The sequence below is a fragment of the Ambystoma mexicanum genome, chromosome 12 (genome assembly GCF_040938575.1).
Source record: "Ambystoma mexicanum isolate Mex_15411 chromosome 12, UKY_AmexF1_1, whole genome shotgun sequence".
Taxonomy (NCBI): Eukaryota; Metazoa; Chordata; class Amphibia; order Caudata; family Ambystomatidae; genus Ambystoma; species Ambystoma mexicanum.
This window is the reverse complement of record NC_090936.1, coordinates 1234368911-1234388892: the sequence shown is the minus strand read 5'-3', so window position 1 is coordinate 1234388892 and position 19982 is coordinate 1234368911. Positions and strand designations below refer to the sequence as shown.

The 19982-nt window shown below is 47.7% G+C and overlaps 1 protein-coding gene across 3 annotated transcripts in view; it reads right to left on the bottom strand.

The window, feature by feature from the left end:
• NT5DC3 (5'-nucleotidase domain containing 3) overlaps positions 1-19982 on the bottom strand; it is a 1183405-nt gene that overhangs the window by 703645 nt on the left and 459778 nt on the right. For all 3 annotated transcript variants that reach the window (XM_069629921.1, XM_069629920.1, XM_069629922.1), the window contains exon 7: positions 4403-4463. In XM_069629921.1, the coding sequence (XP_069486022.1) occupies positions 4403-4463 (61 nt within the window). The remainder of the gene's footprint in view (positions 1-4402; positions 4464-19982) is intronic.

The window sequence follows — 19982 nt, the reverse complement described above, 5'->3', positions numbered from 1 at the left end:
ATCTGAAGTGGGTGTAAAGGGGGGGGGGTAATAGCAGTATTATTGTCTAGCACTTTTAGGAGTGCCAGGTAACATTTAGCTAATTTGCCAGAGTTGGATTTTACTTTTGATACAGAAATCCTTCATAGCATTCTCTAAGGATCTGTAATAGCAGGGATAAGCAACAGCTTAGTAGGTGCAATTCCGCGCGTTTAGTTGTAGTGGCAAGCCCACAAACACCTTACTCTGTGCACCATTTGGGAGGCAGATCAGAAGAGGGTCGCACCATCCCCAGTCTCTAGCGGACTGCCCCTGACATAAGATGCAGGGTCAGAGTGGTGCTCGGCCTACCTCACCTTGTTGCTGGGGAGCAGTGCTGGTAGTTTATTTTACAGCAGCAGCAGGGAGTTATGCGGAGGGTTTTTTCTGGTAGCATGACTGGGTCTTGGGCAGTGTGGAAGAACCCTGTGGAATTGATTATTTACCAATTCTGCTCACCTCTTTATTATGCTTGTGGGCATCGCCGGTCACAAGAGTCCCTCTGGTTCCTAGAAGAGGATTTCCTAATAAAAATGTCACTGTCACTGGAAACCGCTGAGGCCCAAATAACAATATACAGCCCTATTTTTCAACTTGCATGTTGATCAGTTACTACCAACCGTGCTTTTGAAGTATAAAGGACCTTAACGAGATAAGGTAGAATGTAAACTCATTCTTGATGGTGCGTGGGTGTGTGTTTAATTCATGTGACGTGGATTAAAATAATGTGTATATGTGCCTGGAAGAGGATATGATGTGTATTTTTGCATGCATGTGCGTGTATTTTTACACCTTTACACAAGGAGCAGGTGTAGGGAAAGGGGAAACGGAAAATGTTCTAATGATGGGTAAAAAAACATTTGCCACACATAGAATACACTTTGTATGTTCCCGGAGGGTTGTACAGAGGCTACAGGTGGCGCTTGCAGGTTCTCTGGTTAAGATCTACAGTAGGTGTTTCTATTACCTTCGCTGCAGGGCTAGTGTAAGGGAAGCATAGTATCACAAGATGACACTGACACAAAAGGTACAATTTGAAAACCCTTTATTCAATTCTCGCTGTTTGGAAACACTCCTACTTTGCCCTAGAGCTAAGATCGCAGTAGTCTCTACCATCAAATAATAAATAAAACAATCCCAGTCAGTCTCGGTCAAATCAAAATGGCCTATACTAACAAAACCTAATGCCTGCCCTATCTCTTATGCAAAAAGTGTGCAATGGGGAATATGTATCCAAAGGTCAATCAGTGTTAGCATATAAAGAATTGTTAGGCAGAATTATATAATTATATTATATAATGGATGAAACAAACAACCAGACTTGCACAGTACCTTTAAATGGTGAAGAAGCTGTAGCTGAGGCGGACGTTCCTGGTAGTTCCTGCAGGCTCATGGTTCCTGAAGCGACTGTCGGACTGACATGATGTAGGAATACTGGAGGGTCCTGCACTGCCAAGGGAAGAAACCAGAAGCAGAGAAAAGCAACGAATAAAAGGTGCGCTCCTTAAAGTCCAAGCAGGGTCCGTCCTTCCCGGGTATCCGGTTCACTGTAGCTATGTACAGCAAATTCGACCAGAGGAGGGAGTCCTGGCTTGCAGTTTGGGCGAACTGGTTGGTCCCACCAGCTCAGGGCAAGAAGATTCCTGGTAGATCTTCTCTGTCCTTGGAGTCTGAAGATTCGGACCTGCAGCACGGCTTCACCGGGCAGTTCAGTCGTTGCAGGGGTCCTCTTCTGTCAGCTCCTCGTCGGTTCTTTTGTTCCAGTGGTGACTGCCTTTCCAATCCCAGAGACTTGCTTTTATGCAGTTCCCCCCCCCACCCCCATTCACACAGCCTGGCTGTCAATCACACAGCAGGGTAGCTGTACTGGCGGGACAGTCACCTAGCCAATCAAACAGGAGTGCAACTTGGGTTGCTAAGGGAACCCACGGCAGGGGTCCTCCCTCACATCCTGCCTACCCAGACTTTCAGGCGCCTAAGGAGGGCTTCTGCGGAGAAGCCCGCAAAAAGACAGTGAACAAAGGAACCAAACCTGGTTTGGCGCGCAGAGTAAAACACGAGAAAGGCATTTAAAAAAAAGAAATGGCGAATAAACCCAGCTGGAACCGTATAAAAACGTATATGGTCCAGCAGGTTTAAGTTCGAGGCTAACAAGATAGCCTAAAACAATACCAAGGTTCTTTAAGATAACCGCGGTAGGAAAAATAGGGTAGTTACGATTGTCACCAGCCAAGTCTTGATTAAAAGGGAGTGAAACAATGCTCCAAGAGAAACAGACAAAAAGGGATAAGTATTAACCCTTTCCAGCACTCCATGTAAGATAGTTTGCACTGGGTCTGTGTATTTTTAAAGAGACTAATAAAGTCAATGGCAACTTTACATGTTCTGGGAGACAGTAGTCAGTCCCAGAAAATGGAGTCTGAGTTGGGAAGTCTAAAAGACAACCCTGTGTCACTGCACTGAAGGTGCTGTGTAACACAGTAAAATGATGCCGCCTATGGAGTAGGTGAGGCTCCACAGTCTATGAACACAAGACTGTTAAAACACACTTAGCAAAACACATTTAAGAGTGGAAAAAAAGGCTTACACTCTTACCAGGTGAAAAAAATAAATCCTAGAAATCCAGCAAGGCTGCTGAGGGACTCAGTAGGTAAGGGAAATTAGCCATTCTGGAGAATCCTCCCTAACAAGAATCAAAGTGGCCGAGGTAGCTCTCCTCCCCACGTTGGACAGCACGCAGTAAGGCGGTCCCTGTAGACAGGATGACACACTGTGGCTCAGGTTCTCAAAACAAAGCAGTTTAAAACGTGAATTGAGGCCCGATTGGCCTTTCACGTTAAAGTCACTTTCCAGCATTGCAAAAGTTCCTCCAAAGTTCAACAAAAGGGCTCACAGTTCAACCAAAGGTTCACTTGTAGGGGTTCCCTTTCCCAAGCTTTATTCACATTTGTTAGGGGTTCCTTTCCCCTAACTTATCACACCTCCAGTCTCCCTCAGTCAGGCTTAGACCTTTTCCTGTTGCCGAAGACTTTCAAATGTGCAAGGCTATTACTATAGACCTTCGCAGGACCACTGACTTTCCCTTCAACTCGCACTCGTGTTATTTGCCCCAGTGTTTCTTGGTCTATGGACTAGTTCAATATTATAAATACAAGAGTTCAATATTCACTTTCCATTTCCCCTATTGCGGGATCAATCTTGATCATTACGTTTTTTAAAGTTCATTCACTTCATGGCTTTAGAACAAAACATTTTACCTTTCGCAGAGACTTTTCAGCGGGTTACTTCCTTTCGCGGGACCACTTCGCTACTCTCTATCACAGGCTTCACAGTTATCAGTAATTGTAAAGTTCACCACAGGTCTGCCTTTGTTCGCGTCTCATCCACACGCATGCAGCCTTCAATTGTACGATATATTGTCGCCACTTCAATCTTTCCCTAACACACACCGGTCTTTCATCTTGCTTGCCAACTCACCGGCTGTGTGCATTCCTTTCTTTTCTTTGCCGTTTTTCACGAGTCAACGTTAATACCACAGGCTTCGCCTCGCCTCCCCGACTCTGCCATTCACCTGGGAGGGTCACAGGTGCCTTTGAAACACAATACAGTCTTCTTGTCTGGGATTTGGACTTCTCCACGTATCTCTTCCAATTCTTTGGAGACAACAACCTTCTGTAGGGAACTCCTGGGTTCCTTTACCCTTGGTTCTCGTCCCTCGATCCGTCACCCTGCTCAAGTAGGTTCGCCTTCGTCCTGGAGGTTCTGCTTCTTGTCGTGTTCCACCTTCCTCACGAGTGTGTCTCTATGTTCCGCCTTTTATCCATGTAGGGAGAGCTAATAGGTATCAGATGTGGTTAAAGTCAAGTGCCTCACTTTGCCTGACCCAATTAGTGGGACATGTTCAATGAGATATGTAAGGGCTAGTCTTGTTACTTCCGTCCTCTTCCGCGGTCCAGTTTTTGTGTAGAAAAAGGAGGGGGTTAGGGGGAGTTGGGACAACGGAGAATCCTATGAAACAGGAGGTGTCATGGGTACTGGAAACGGGGGAATACAGCGTCTCACCATCGGTCCTCTCATCCTCACTCCCTGACAACCCCTCACACAGGTGATCCTCCCACACTGGTCCAACCCCAGGGTCTGGATTCAAAGGCGATGGCCATGCCCTGGCAAACAGAGATCCCCGGGGACTAGTAAGTGAGACACCCTTTGGTTTCTCACACAAGTAAGAAAGAAATCTTGGGAAGACATGGAAAGATTGCATCCTAACAGGTGAGTAGCATTGTCTACATTGGAGGGCCTGCTAAGGTTACTCCCCCGCACCCCCAACCCCTGTATAAGGGGATGCATACAATGTAGAAATGAGAAGCAGGCGTCTGTTACTCACCAATATCAGACAGAATTGCCTTGTACATCAGCCCTTTAACGTGGACATCCCTAATTGAGTCCTGGAAGGAAATATTAAAATCATTAACAAAGACAGTGGTATTATTTCCAAATAGACAGACCCGTAAGCCCACTTTCAGTAAACAGAACCCATATCAAACACGCTGCCCAGAACCTATGAGGAAAACCGCTGAAAAGCCAAGCGGAGGAGTGCAGTCCTTCCTTCCACCAGTTGGTGGTACAATTGTATAACTTTAAAATACTAACATCCAGAAGAACAAGCTTCAGAGTTTAGTATAATCAACCAAGTCAGACAGACAGCATATGAGAAAACATTCAATTGTCAATAAAGTGAGCAAAAACATTATTTTGAATATAACTTCTAAGAATGACAGACAGATGAGAATGTATAAATCTGCTTTTGTTAAGGCAAATAAAAGATCACTTTAGGCATAGAACACATGCAGAAGCCAAAAGAGTTGTTCTCCACCAGTGAAGGACACTGGTTCATCTCAGGCCCTCGTCTCTACTATAGGCCTCTTTACTGTCTATTGGAAAATCTAGCAATGTTTTCAATAAATTAGCAAAAAGTCGCTGTGTATTACATTTCTCCCATTTTGCAACGATTTTCTTTGTCCGTTTTTTCTATGACTTTTCAAACTTCTTAAAGCTCTGTAGCAAAGTAAAAAGATGCCCCAAATGTTTAAGTGTACCGTTTCTGTGTTTCAGAACAATGGGCCTCATTAGGAGTTGGGTGGTGCGCTTAAAATGCAGTGGTAATACCGTTACTGGTATATGATTGAACTGCCCAATTATGAGTTTGGCGGAAAGTTGGAGGATTCCCCTCCAGCTAGGAGCTGGAGGTAAATCTGCCACATTTTGGCAGAATTACCGCCGCAGTAATTCTGCCAAAATTCTTCATGGAGCGTTATGGACTCCTATTAAATGGGGACTAAAACCGTTTCCACCACTTGTAGCAGTAACCGTATTGCAGTACCAGTATTACTATTACAGTAACATTATTACATTTTGGTGGTACCTCAGCAGATTTACCACCAAACGCGCAATGAGCCCTAATGTCATTATTATAAGGAAGGCATGGGATCAAAGCAAGACAGACACAAGTGATCACAGTTCAAAGGTGTTTATTAAACTGTAAAAAATGGATGTGATAAACGGCCTAATCTAAACCTAAAGATAAGATGGGAGCCAGCTACTACCATCAAATAATAATAGTACAGTGGAGTCTAGTTAAATAGAAAGAGCCTATACTAAGAAAAACCTATTGCCAATTCTTACCGCTGAGCTACAAAATAGTGTGGGATGATGTCCACAAAGAAAGAAAGTGTTCTTAAATGCTAAGTCCGGATGTTATGGTCAGGGTCTCCCTTCCCCATATTTGAAGTACGTGACAAGGTGGGACACTCAAGCATAGCACACTTTTGGGCTTCTCCGGCCAGAGTTTACAGTTCCTTTTTAAAATATCAGGGCCTTCTGTGCCCAAGTCTCTTTTACGCAAATTCTCTCGCTTCAGAGGGCCTTATGTATCACAGACAACAAACAAAGGTTCCGTCTATTAATCTTCACGTTGGGCGATTACTCTTCAACCGAGGATACACCTTAGCCGGGCTCCGAACCCATTCACAACGTCATCCTCCCCCAATCGGGCTCAGACCAACAATTCACTATGGACCTCCCTCAGTTGGGTTCAAGCTTGTCACCACATTCACTTAGCTTTTCAATTCACAACGTGTCAAAGACCTTCGACTGTACAAGGGGTTTTGACTTGACCCTTGTATGACCACTTTGACATGCATCACTGGCCACCCCTAGGGCCTCTTGGTTCTTTTAGTTTTCTCAATTCAGTATATCCTCCTTGGTCAGGAGCGGGGTTTTTGTTAAGAGTCTTTCGAATGAGCACCCATGCAGCGCCGGACCCCTCTAACCTTAATACCTTGGTTGTTCACAAAAGACCTATGTCTATTATCTTCTTTTCTTTTACGCAAAAGTTGCCACTGCAACTTTGAGCTTAACACAGTCCGGGCCGCTCTAAATTTCCTCCGACTCACTGGCTGTGCTGAACTTGTAGGCTTTTCTTCCACTGGAGTCAAGGACGGCACCACAGAGGCAATCTCTTTTCCTCGCCCTGGCTATCAATGCGGTAGGGCCCCATGTACTGTTGACATTTGCCACAACAATCGCCAGCTGCAATTCCCAGTCTTACTGTTCTTTTATCGAAGGCTCCGCGGCTCTGGGTTGAAAAGGGCAAGGGCAATCCCCTCTTTGGCGTTGTAAAGACTGGAGGGGAGTATCTGTACTTCTGCCCTCGATATGGCAGAGTAGAGGCACAGACAACCCCAGCCAAGGTTCACTATATGGTAGCGTATGGACGAGCAACCAAGGTTTAAGCTCTAAGGAGGTGATGCATGCTGGTTCTTAAGTACAGTGAGTCCCCAAGCCCCCACAAACTATGTTATGTGCTAACAGTTCTTTATATAAAAATAAGGTTCAGAGATATATACACAATCAAACTTTGTACTGTGGTAATTCTAATATGGCAAATATATAGAATGGGCCTCATCACGAGTTGGGCGCTAACCCTGGTGGTAGTAGCCCTACCGCCAACCCCCCCCCCCACCGATGCTATTAGCGCCGGATCACGGGTTTGGCGGAACATTAAGTCCCCATTCCCCATTGGGCCCAATGGGGAATGTTCGGCAGTATTATCGCCGCCGGTAATAGTACCGAAAATCGGCAAAATCACAGCGGATATGCCCCCAGCTCAGAGCTTGAGGTAAATCCGCCAAGCCCGCCATATTTAAGGGTTACCGCCAAACTCATGAAGAGGCAGAAGGTCTATGTGGTACCACACTTAGCTTTAGATTCCTTTAAAATGCAACAACTGCTGACAGTTATAATGGCATACAAATCATGCAGCAAGGTGTAACAGCATAGATCATAGGAAGGAAGGCAAGTTGGGTTAAACAGTGGCAGAATGCTTTCTTTAGCTACTAAGACACAAGTTCCCCCCACCTGGGCAACCTGTAATAAAGTATTAACAAGTCCAGCCCATAAATGTTTAACCAGTCTTGTTTCCTGGTCAAAAAGTTCACCCACCCCAATGTTCCCAAGATAGAAGAGTTTCTTCGACGGTTCGCAGGCAGATCCCTCAAGGGTGGACTCCTTTAAAGCAGAAACCACAGGGCGTCGAGACTCCTTGAAGAAATGGGGAACACTGGCATCGAGAAAGCAGCTTCGATCTTCGCCGTGTTCTTCGACGATCGTTCGAGGAAGTCCTGGGACGATGAGGCGTGTGGTCCACCGCAATGTAAAATGTTTGGTACCGCAAAGAGGACTAAGTGATGGATGTGGGCCTGGCAGTGGGCGTCTAGTGTCGGGAGATGCTTTGGCGGCACTGCAACTGCAGTGCGTAACTCGGGGTAGCTTAGGAGATCGGGACCAGACCACGGGCTGGACCTCAGATCTTCACTCAGTCAGCGTCTTGTTGGCTTCGGTTAGCAGGAAACCCACCGGCGGACCTTCCACGGTAGCCGACGACCTCAACTCAAACCGGTTGATGGCAATGGAGCCCTTCATTCAAATGTTCTTAGGCAAAGTGAAGCTTTGCGACTCCTACCTCGAGCAGCACAGCGTCAAGTTGACCCGGCTTCTGGGTGACACGACTAGACTGGCTTCCAGTGGTTACGGAAATCCTCTGAACCCCGGGCGACGGCAATGGACTTCGATGACCTCAATGTCCCGGTGCTTTACTTCAAGATTCTCGGCTGACCCCTTCTCTGGTCGACAACCGTTCGGGACTGGCTTCCAGGGTACCTCGAAGAGCAGCAGTGTTGTACGATGGTCCCTCGTAGCTCACTCAGGAAGAGGTCTCCTAGCCAGGTCCTCTCTCAGATCAGTCCTCAACAGACTTAACAGCTTTTAGATTTCGTAAAAGGAAATGCAGCAGCAATTATTCTTCTTCCAGCTGGGCTTCAAGGATGAGCTTCAGGTTTCAACAACTTTACTTCTGAAAAAGTGAGAGGTCCCCAGATATACACATCTGTCCCTCATTCACTCTGGCTACGCCAGGCTCAGTCAGTCAATCACACAGAAGGGCATTCATGCAGGCAGGCAGCTAATCAGGATCACATGCATTCAGGCTATTCACTTCCACCCAAACACCCAGTTAGGCAGAATCTTGTGCAGTTCCCTTAGGTAGAAGATTAAGACTACAAGTATGAGCAATAAATCCCCTTTGGTATCAGTCTGTACCACAAAGATTTAGTTGGTAGCTGTGGCTATGCAGTCAGACTTATCTCAAGAGGGAGATGAGCAGTATTCATGGTTTACACAATAGGACCACAGTACCATGGCACAAGAAAACACTGACCAAAGCTTTGTATTTAAAATAATATATATTTTTATTTTACACACTTCTAGTTCAACACATTAATAACAGTTAATAAAGCAAGTTAAAATCAGTCAAGAAAAGTATACACAACTCCCTAGTTAAATTGAAGACAAGTTTGAGCAAGAGTGAAAACTGAGCAAAACGGCACAGTGAAAACCAAACACAAATGGCACTCTGGCAATTTCTCACAAGGGAGGGAAAGCACAAGTTATACAGAAATATCTTCTTACACACCCTAGCAACACTTCCCAGAGGTTTGTGAACAAGTTTAGGCAAGGCAGCACTTTAGCATTGAGAATACTTAAATGAAAACCGAGCAAAATGGCACTTCACAAGTTTTAAAAGTGGGAAGGAAAAGGTGGTTATAAGAAGTAGGTGCACCAACACAGTTCTAGTTGAGAAGCAATCTCGAGAAGGCAGTTCTACCAAATTTAGCCAGAGTCAATAGGCCTGTGCCAGAGTCAGTGGTACAGGTCAAAGGGCCCAGGAGAAAAATGTTCTTTTAGCTGCAGTCAAGTCTTTGGTTAACGATTTCAAAAAGGTGGATGCAGAAGGTGAAAGACAATGTTTAGAAAATAGGGGCGGCCAACCCAACAGGTAGGTAAAGGATTTAAAACACCTTTAGCACTACCACGCGGAAAGGGGGGCCTGGCAGAACAATGTACCATAATATGAAGAAGTGGCTCCTGCGGTGGCGGTTGTTCCTGGTAGTTCCTGCAGTTCGGGTGATCCAGCAGAGGAAGAGGGACTTTCGTCGTGGAGGAAGGTTCGAGTTACTGCACTACCCAGGGATGAAACCAGCCGCGGTGCTGCCCGACGAATAAAATGTACACTCCTTTAAATCGCAGTCCGGGTGGACGGGTGCCTGGCTATCCGGTCTCTGAGTAAAGGGTACTGGCGATTCGACCAAGGCAGGTCCGGGAAGGCTATTGGCAAACTGGTTGGCCCCACCAGCTCAAGGGAAGAAGGCTCTTGCAGATGAAGATCTTCTCTCGTCATGTCGAGAAAAGTGGTGAGCCGCTGCAGCAGGGCTTCACCGGTGGTTCAGTCGTTGCAGATGTCTTTGGCTTCTCTCCTCTTCGGCTTCTTAGTTCCAGTTGTGACGTCTTGCTCTTCCAGTCCTCAGGACCCTGATTTTATGCAAAATTCATTCAGCCTGGCTGTCACTCACACAGTGGAGTGGTCATCTTGGCGGGAGACCCTCCAGCCTATCAGGACATAGTGCGACATGGGTTGCTGAGGCAACCCTGTCCAGGGGTCCTACTCCCCCTCCCACACAATGGACCCACCCCAGACTCAGTGGCGCCGAAAGGAGGGCTTCTTGGCAGAAGCCCGCCAAAAGGACGAACAAGGGATCCCCGACCTGGGTTAGGAGTTTAGCGAAAGACACGAGAAAGAAGTTATATTAAAGTTCTGGCAAAATACACCGGCAGTATGTTAGAGGCTGTCAGAAAATGTGGTAGCCTCGAACAATGGGAAAGGCCCATAGGGAAATATTCGCGGTCGAATATTTACAGTAGTAACCACTGCCACCAGCCAGAAACTTTTGAGAGGGACTGTACGGTACCCTGTCGAAAATGAACCCCAGGGAAAAACTTAACCCTTCCCAGTACCTCCATAGTAAGATGGGTTGTACTGGTTTAGTTCACAAAAATTGACTAGTAAAGTCAATGGGGACTTTACATGCCCTGGGAAACAGTAGTCAGTCCCAGGGTATGGAGTCTATGTTTGGGGGTCACTATGAGACCCCTGTCTGCACTGAGGGTGCTGTGTAACAGGTGTAAAAAGATGGTTCCTATGAGGGTAAGAAAAACCCCATAGACTTTAAACACAAAAATAGCCTAGAACACACATAGCAAAAATGCCTAAGAGTGGGAAAAAGAGTCTCACTCTTAGTAAAAAAACAAACCCTTCAAATCCAGCAAAGCTGCTGGGGGACTCTATAGGTAAGGGAAATTAGCCATAACATGAGAATTCACCCTAACACACCCATAACAACAAATGTGGATTGGGGCAAGCACCCAGCCTTTCAGCACACCACAATGCATTCATGTCAGTTTCAGGCAGGGCAGTCTCAGTCATTGTGTCACACACACAGAAACCAGACACCCATAACATAGAATGCATATTGGTCACACAGTCTATTCACACAGGTCCCACCCCAAGGGTGTACCCACAACATACAGTCACTGGGAAGGCCCCAGCCAGTCTGCCCTGTACTTCCCCCACAATACCATATATGTTTTTTTCACCCAACAGCCATTCAGGTGAAGGGACATAGTCAGGGCTTCCCAGGACTTTGGGAAAACAAGGTAACAGATAATAGAAACCCAGAGGCCACGGGGGCCATCTTGCCTTCTATCAGGAATCCACTAATGGGTACGGCAGAGCCTTGGTACCCCAAAAATAGAGGATACTCAGAGCACCGGTCACATACAGCAAGGAGCTGCCACCAGCCTATACCCTGCTCTGTGGGCAACACACAGGTGCTCAAAAACATACACTATGGGTACAGGGTTGTACCCCCACCCATGAGTGCCATAGGGGTATCCCATGGGTCTCTGTTCACCATGACCAAAAAGAGGAAGAGCTGCACTGTCAGGGGCCCACTGGACTCCTGTGCAGAAAACAATACAGAACACACATAAGGGAGTACAGGACAAGGACATGGAGGCCCTGTCCCTCCAATGCATTTCCAGCATCACAGTCCTTTCAGCTTCCACCGGTTTTTCTCCTTCGTTTGAACTGCTGTCCCAGAATAGCTGCTTTCTCGTGCGTTCGGCTTTGCTGAAAGTGTGCTCTCTCATAAGGAAGGGAGTACTGCATCTTTTGGTGTCCCACTTCCATTCCCTGAAGACCCCCCCCCCATGCAGGTGATCCTCCCGCAGTGGTCCACCTCCAGGAACGGGATCCAATAGCGATGGCCGTGTCCTGGGCACCTGGAGGACAGATCCCTGGGGACTAGCTGGCAAGACACCTTCTCACATTATGCTTAGGTTCAAACGATTAGTGATAGTTTCAAAGGAAATTCTAACATCATTCCAATACAGGTTAACTACAAGAAAACCCTGACAATCTATTTTTACACAAAATTTCAACCACCAACAATGCCGCATCAGCCCACAACACAGAGGATTCCAGTCTCAAGTTTTCATCAATTAGGACAGCAAGGCCTCCAGCTGGGCGACCTAGTGTCCCTCTTTCAGCAGGCTGATGATGAGAATAGAACCCCTCTAACTCTAAGTCACCCGTAATCATGGTTTCTTGGATCAAACAGATCCCTGGGCGAGTGAAATTATTAAGCGAAGCATTCCATGACCTCAAGTTGGAACTACCACATGAGTTCCATGACAGGAAGGTCATCCCATGGTTTTCATCCTACTTTGTATCCATTACAGTAGGAGTTGGAGATTAATTCAAAGACCCCATACTCATCATTCCTGATAGGGAAGCAGCAAAATTCATAAATTGTTTCAACACTTCCTCATTAATCAACTGTTGACTTCCTGGCGAATTTAAGGTCTGTGGAGGATCTGGCAAAGTCGCTATGAAAATTTCAGCGAGTTCATCAAAATTAAATAAACAAGGGAATAAACCTAATAGTTCTAAATCATCACGCTGCGCCCAAATTAATCTTGTAATGATGTGCGAATGATCGCCGCAAATCATACGAGTCGGATTATTATGGGACAGACTAACTCAGTCAATATCATCACTTCCGATGGTGCGTAAGGCTGGGAACGCCTGAAAGGCCTTCAGCATAGCAGAGCGATTTAGACTCACTTTTGCAGAGGTTGGTTTCTTAGTTTCCCAGCCCATAATAGATGGCATGTCAGGGGTTAAAATCATTACATCAATCTTGGGCATAGGTTCATAGATATTTGAGTGTGATTCATGTGTACAAGTATGAGATTCTGAATTGGATCTATCCCTAACCATATTTGTATTATTCTTACAATGGGGCATACCTTGTACTTCAACCTTAGCACCATCGTCATTAACCAAATTACGTGCCAATTCTTTCACCGCACTGTTGGATAACACCTCTTGCGTGAGCGAGTTATTGTTAAGTTCACAGTCCTGACTGATATGTGGCTTTGAGGTCATCTCATTGGATCTACATTGTTTAGATTTATTCGCCAATGTTTTGTTCAAAGATTTGGTGGGCCCTGCTACTTTGATTTTATTAGAAGCCTTCTTCATATATAGGGCCGAAAAAAGTTTACCAGATCAGTTTGCTTTTGTTTGACAACACATCGGTCTTCCACCTGAGTCACTACTCCAAGCCCTTTACCAGTAAGTTTGTTTGCCAGCAACTTTCGCGTGTCAACAGGGTTCTGAGTAGCATCAATATTCAAAAGAGCCCGTGATTCTTGATTCAGTTGCAGGAGATCAATCTTCTACTTTTCAAGCGAGGCATCCTTTACGTGAACCTTTAAAGATTCTAATATGTCCTTGGGTAGATTTGGTTTATTCCTCAACTTTAGATTTTTTGCTCGTTTGATCTTACGTTTGGAAGCTCTGAGCAAAAGTCTTTTTTGTTTCCTTGATAGTACCGGTTCATAAGCCTGATCCTCTGCCGTATTTTCTTTCAATGATCCGGACTGGTAATGGAATTTCTGTGCATCATCTTCTAAATCAATTAAATTAGTCAATGCCGAAGGGCTATCCAGGGGCTCATCTGTATTTGCGCTAAGCACCTGTCGTAATGGATCAACCATCACATCGGCATTCAGAATCTTATCGCCTGGTAATTGGTTAATTGGATTGGTCTTTGCTATACTTAGTAGCATCTGTTGTATAGCCACTGCGTTCGCTGATACCATCTCAATTAGCTGATTTGGTACTTGAGCTGCAATCCCATCTTCTTTTCTGGAGTCAGATGCAGTAACTGCAGCAAAGGTAGTTGTTGCATTAGGCCCCATTCTTGAATCAGCTGGAGTTTTGGAAGCTTTATTACACATTTGGGTAATCACCCTTTGTTTCCCTATTGATAGGGCAGCAACAGCATTGCAGGTGAATAGGAGACCTTCTATTCTATTAACCTTAGCTAGAATCTACGTTATCATACTATGCGAATAGATGATTTGCGCATGGTGCTTTATCAAGAAGGTTAAGAATCCTAGACAAAACCGGAAAATCGACTCCGGGGTCTGAGGACTCCATTACATTTCGTTCTACTTCACCTTCGAGTTCAGAAAGGCTTGTTTGTTGTTCAGCAGGGGAGGTCGGCATCACCGGATTAGACCCAGAGGGAGCATCAACCAAGTCACGGGTGTTTTTTATTACTGATGGTGAGCAAGTCTAGGTTTTTGAACCCCCTATTAGCCACACGGTTTGCAGAGTGGTCATCAAAAAATGTATGCACCTGGACTTGCTTATTAAGCAGATACCAGGATCAGTGTGCACACACACATCGTCCATGCAGTATTTACTAACTTTAACCGGAGTAGAGGGACCCATAGAGAAGCGCATCCTCTTGTCCAGAAGGGACTCGATGGCCGGGGCAATAATAGAAACATCAGAACTCCTAGGCACCCACACTCATCCCCATTAACCTGGTCTTGATTCATCTCTTTGAACCTATAAGTCTCAGGTTCCAATAACAGGTCACTTTTAGCAGTAGTTTGCAACGGCAATATTTCGTTAATAGAATCATTAACAAATCCCACCTCACGTTGTGATGAATGGCAACTCAATTCACCCTGTAATTCAACACACACAGACGTTCCCACCTCATTAGAGAGATTAATTTCATAATTAGCCAATGCAGTAGTATGTACCATAATAGTGTGATTTCCTATAGAAACATTCATCATCTCACTAGTAATATCACAGATCTTACGTCCACTGCGAAGACCGTTAACCATGTTAAGCACCTGATAATCACAATTCTGACAAAGATTTTAGAAGAATCCTGCAGTATAACCAGAGACAGCAGCTTGCACCCACACCACGAACAGTCAACAGTACTTCAAGTACTTCCCCCGATGCGTGTGCGGGTGCGCAGGCTGCTGGGATTAAATAGAAACAGAAAAGGGGCGTCTGAATCCAAGGGGGCGGGAACCCGACAAGGAGACCTTTAACCAAAAAAGAAACAAACAAGGATTCAGGGATTAGGTAGGAATACCAAGGCTTCAGTAAGGACAAGTATAACGCACACAACGTACACTATGAACACGCTGTGCACAGCATACACGCCTGCCACACCTACATGCTGTGCACACGAATGCGCAACAGTCACCTTTGTTTGTTTCCAAGAATCAGGCAACAACGGTGTTCCCCATAAATACGTCCTCCTGAAGTCCTCCCGAAGTGAATTCAAAAGTACTTTGCTTCCGCTGCAGAAATAATGCCACAATCCAAAGTCCAAGTCCACAATAAAGCCTGCAGACAGCGCGATGAACCAGTCAACAGTACTTCAAGTACTTCCCCGGTGCGTCATTATGCTTAATGTATCCCTTTGATCAGATACCGTGCTAGGCGCCCGGAAGAAAGTAGCCCTCGGCCCTGTGTAAGGAGGTTTTATGTATTGAGCCACAGATAATGTGGCAGGAAGAGGCTTTTTACACTTTCATCGCAGCACAGCAGCCAGAATAACAAATGCTTGGTGGACCTAAAAGGGAGCCGTCGGTGAGCACAGGAAGAGGTCAGAAGGCACTGAGTCCAAATGTAGTTACAGCCCCCATGACAGGAGCCTCAAGTTGAAGAGTGAGGTACGGTCAATGTCTGACAGAGACCCCAGTGGGAGCAATGGGAGATGTGTCGTTGAAAAACAAGGATGCAGCAAACACTGACACTTGAGCCACAACAGGCGTTGTCTATCAAGACCTGCCAGTCTTTGTGATTGCAATGTCCCAAGCAAAGCAAAGGGGATTTTACAGAGAACATGCTGGCACTGCGACCCACTTGACAATAGTCAAAATGTAGACCGTGAAAATGAAGTACAAGAAAAGAGTGAAGGAGAGGGCTGGAGTCTGATGCCCAGACCCTCAGAACAGCAACAAACTGATCTGCCTGTTAAGAGGAACCAAGAATGAGAGTCGGACACAAGGGATTCATGGTTTTGATCAAATACCTCTCTGTCCCTGCTTTAAGGGGTGTTTCCCAACCGAAAACCAAAACAAAGGGTCTGTAAATGTCAGAATGTTCAAAGCAAAACCGTGTTGTGTCCAAAGTACTATTCTGGCCTTCACATTCTAAAAATGAACTCTAAGGTGAAAAGGTGTTTAACATGCTCAAAAAGAAAATGCGTAACTCCAACACAAAAGTTGCATAAGGATATGGATCTTGTTCCAGAGAGCGGTTCCCTTGATAGGATATGATTTGATATGAGTCATTTATAAGGCGCCTGTACACAAGTGTTTCTAGGTGCGACAAGACAAGGGAGGGAAGACAGAGGGAGGACAAAACAATGATCTTACTGGGCCTTGTGTCATTCAGATCGTGAAAGTGTGAGACGCAAAGAGCAAGGGGGAGGGAGAGAGGAAGCACCAGGGGGCGGGAAGGGGGAAGTGCAATCAGGGCATCAATGCTTTGAGTAAGTGCAAGAAGGAACAAGTTACTTACCTGTAACTGTTGTTCTCCAGCATGGGTCTGGCATGGATTCACATGCTCATGAATATTCCCCGTCGTCAGGCTGGGAATCTTCGGTAAAGAAAAAATCAGTATCAGTTTCGTTTCTGATCTGTCTTTCCTAGTAGTAACCAATCACTGATCTCTGGGTCATACTGCCTACAGCCAATGACTGCCCTCTCCCTAATCCCGGCCTCTGGCAGCCATCCTCAGATTTGGTAGCACGCAAAGTGGCAGTATGACCAAGTGAAGACCCGCAGAGGGGTAGGCGGGAGGGTTCGCATGTGAATCAATGCCAGACCCATGCTGGAGAACAACAGTTAGAGGTAAGTAACTTGTTCCTTCTCCAGCATGGGGTCTGGCATGGATTCACATGCTCATGAATAAATGAAACATAGCAGTAAACACATGCACTACCACGGGAGGTGGCAACAGGCTCAAAATTAAGCAATACAACAACTCAACATTAAGCACTTCTTACCTCCTCACCAGGCTCACCTTAAGCGAACAGGTTGCGCAGTACTGCTTGGCCGACCCTGGACTCCTCCCTGGAGTCCCGATTGATGCAGTAGAATCTTGTGAAAGTGTGCGTCGTCCTCCACGTAGCAGCCCTGCAGATGTCCAGCAGGGGCACACCAGACAGGATTGCCGTGGTAGCAGCGATCGCTCTGGTCGAATGGGCTCTCGGACGGCCGGGCAGCGGTCGGTTTGCCAACCGGTGACAATGCATGATGCAGCCGGAGAGCCAACTGGAAATGGAAGTCTTCGAGTTCACGAATAGCTGTGACGTCTTGCGAAAACTATTTGTGCGGTCCACATAGAACTTCAGCGCTCTAGCTACATCCAACGAGTGCAAAGTCCTCTTGGCCGGCGTCGAAGGCGACGGGAAGAAAACTGGTAACACCAAGGGCTCGTTGAGGTGGAAGTCCGACGGCACCTTGGGCATGAAGGAGGGGTGCGTCCTAAGCACTACCCTTGTGTCATGAAAAGTCAAGTATGGAGGCTTGCAAGATAGGGCCTGAATCTCTCCCACTCGTCGTGCAGAGGCGATGGCCACGAGGAACGCTGTCTTCCATGACAGGAACTTCAAGGGCGCCGAATGCATAGGCTCGAATGGGGCTCCCAAGAGCCTAGTCAGCACCACATTAAGTTCCCACGCCGGGGCAGGAGCCTTCACCGGCGGGAATGAACGGAATAGTCCGTTCATAAATTCCTTTACCAGGCGATGAGACCACAAGGACGCCCGTACCGTAGTCCTGGTATATCGGGAGATGGCAGCCAGATGTATTTTTATGGAGTCGTGAGCCAGTCCAGCTTTGGCCAGCGACAGAAAGTACGGCAGCACTTGAGGGGCCGTAATCCGCAGAGGGTTAATCTTCTGTGCACAGCACCAGACAGAGAACCTCTTCCATTTATGACCGTAACACTTGAGAGTTGAGGACACCCTGGCCTCTGCAAGAATCTCTCTGCAATCAGCCGGGATATCGTACCCCCCAAACTCTAGCGCTGCAGGCGCTAAGCCTGCAAGTTCAGCGACTGTGGGTCGTGGTGTAGAATGGCGCCTCCTTCTCTGGAGAGAAGATCCGCGTCCGCCGGCAGCCTGACTGGCGGGGACGTTGACAAGTCCAGAAGGTCCGGGAACCAGACCGGCCTCGGCCACTCCGGTGCGAAGAGGATCATCCTGCACCTGGACTTCTTGAGCTGGCTGATGAGGCGGAGCAGCAACGGCAATGGAGGGAACGTGTATAGAAACAGGCCGTCCCAAGGGAACGAGAAAGCATCGCCTATGCTCCTCGGCTGTGGGAACCTGCTGGCGAACCTCTGGCACTTGGAGTTCGTCGCGAACCGGTCAATCTGGGGTTTGCCCCATCGTTGGAAGAGTCGATCCACCTGATCCTGGCGCAGTTCCCACTCGTGGCACGAGCGCAGTTCCCTGCTGAGCGAGTCGGCAATGGTGTTTTTTATTCCTGCCAGGTGGAAGGGAACCAGAAATATCCCCTGGGCGACGGCCTAGTGCCACAGGTCCTGGGCCTCCTTGGATAGGGCTGGGAATCTGGTGCCTCCCTGCTTCCGTATGCAGAACATCGTGGTGGTGTTGTCGGTGAAGATCCTCACCACATTGTCCTTAAAGGACGGGGGGAACGACTTTAGCGCCCAGAACACTGCACAGAGCTCCAAGATGTTGATGTGAAGAGACCTCTCCGCCGGGAGCCAAAGGCCTCTTGCGTGGAGATCTCCGGTGTGGGCCACCCCAACCCTCCAGAGAGGCGTCCGTAGTCACCGTCTCCTGAAACGCCGGGGTTTGAAAGTCTGTGCCCGTCGTGAGGTGAGCCCGGGTGTCCCACAATAGGATCGCCCGATGAAACTCCTCGTCGAGGGGGATCCTGTCCTCGAAGCAGCCCCCTGCCTGAAATCAGCGGGCGTCGAGGAACTCCTGTAGCAGACGCATCCGAAGTCTGCAAAGGGGTACAAGGTAGATGCATGAGGACATCATCCCGAGAAGGGACTTGATGGACCTCACCCTGGCCATGTCCGTGGCTAACAGTCGCTGTACATTGCCCATGATGGTTTTGGTCCTCTCCTCTGAAGGGGAGGCCAATTGCTCCACTGTATCGAGCTTCGCCCCCAAAAACAGTGCTACTTGCGACGGAACCAGGTGGGATTTGGGGTAGTTGATGGAGAACCCCAGCTCCGTGAGCAACCGGATGGTCCTCACCGTATGATCGACAGCGAGTTCCCTTGACCTTGCCTGGATTAGCCAGTCGTCCAGGTAGGGGTAGACGTGGATCCCCTGCAGGCGCAGCCGCGCCGCCACTGGTGCCAGGCACTTGGTGAAAACCCTGGGTGCCGACTTTAATCCGAACGGTAGGGCTCTGAATTGGTAGTGGCGTCCTTGAACCACGAACCTGAGGAACTTCCTGTGCCTTTTTAGAATGGGGATGTGGAAGTAAGCATCCTCCAGGTCCAGCGACGATAGGAAGTCGCCTTCCTCCAGCTGTCCCAGTACGTGCTGGAGGGCAACCATCCTGAATTTCTGCGCCTTGATGTATTTGTTTAACCGACGCAGGTCTAGGATGGGGCGCCAACCACCCGTCTTCTTCCTGATGAGGAAGTACCTCGAGTATACTCCGGAGCCCAGTAGCCTCCTGGGGACGAGCTCGATGGCACCTTTCTTGAGCATCGCCTTTACCTCCAACAGCAGTTGAGGGATGTGATTCTCCTTCCTGGCCACAGGAGGAATGCGAGGGCACTTCTTTACGAATTCCAGTGAGTGCCCGTTGGCCAGGGTGTCCAACACCCAACGATCGGTGGAGATGGATTCCCACACTCTGACGAACTTCGTCAGTCGGCCTCCCACTGGGGTGCTTCGGTGGGGGCCCGACCATCCGGCCGGCTCAGTCTTGCTTGGAAGCGGTCTTGCCGCCTTGGCGACGACGGCGGGAACCCCCTTGCTTGCCGCGACCTCTGTAGGCCTCCTGGGAAGAGGAGCGGGCCGCATGGCGGTAGGTGGAGGAGCCACCACTGGATCCTTTGGAGGCACCCGGTCTGCCTCCAGAGCTCCGAAAGGGCCGTCGCTGCTGAAGCACCCCGTCTC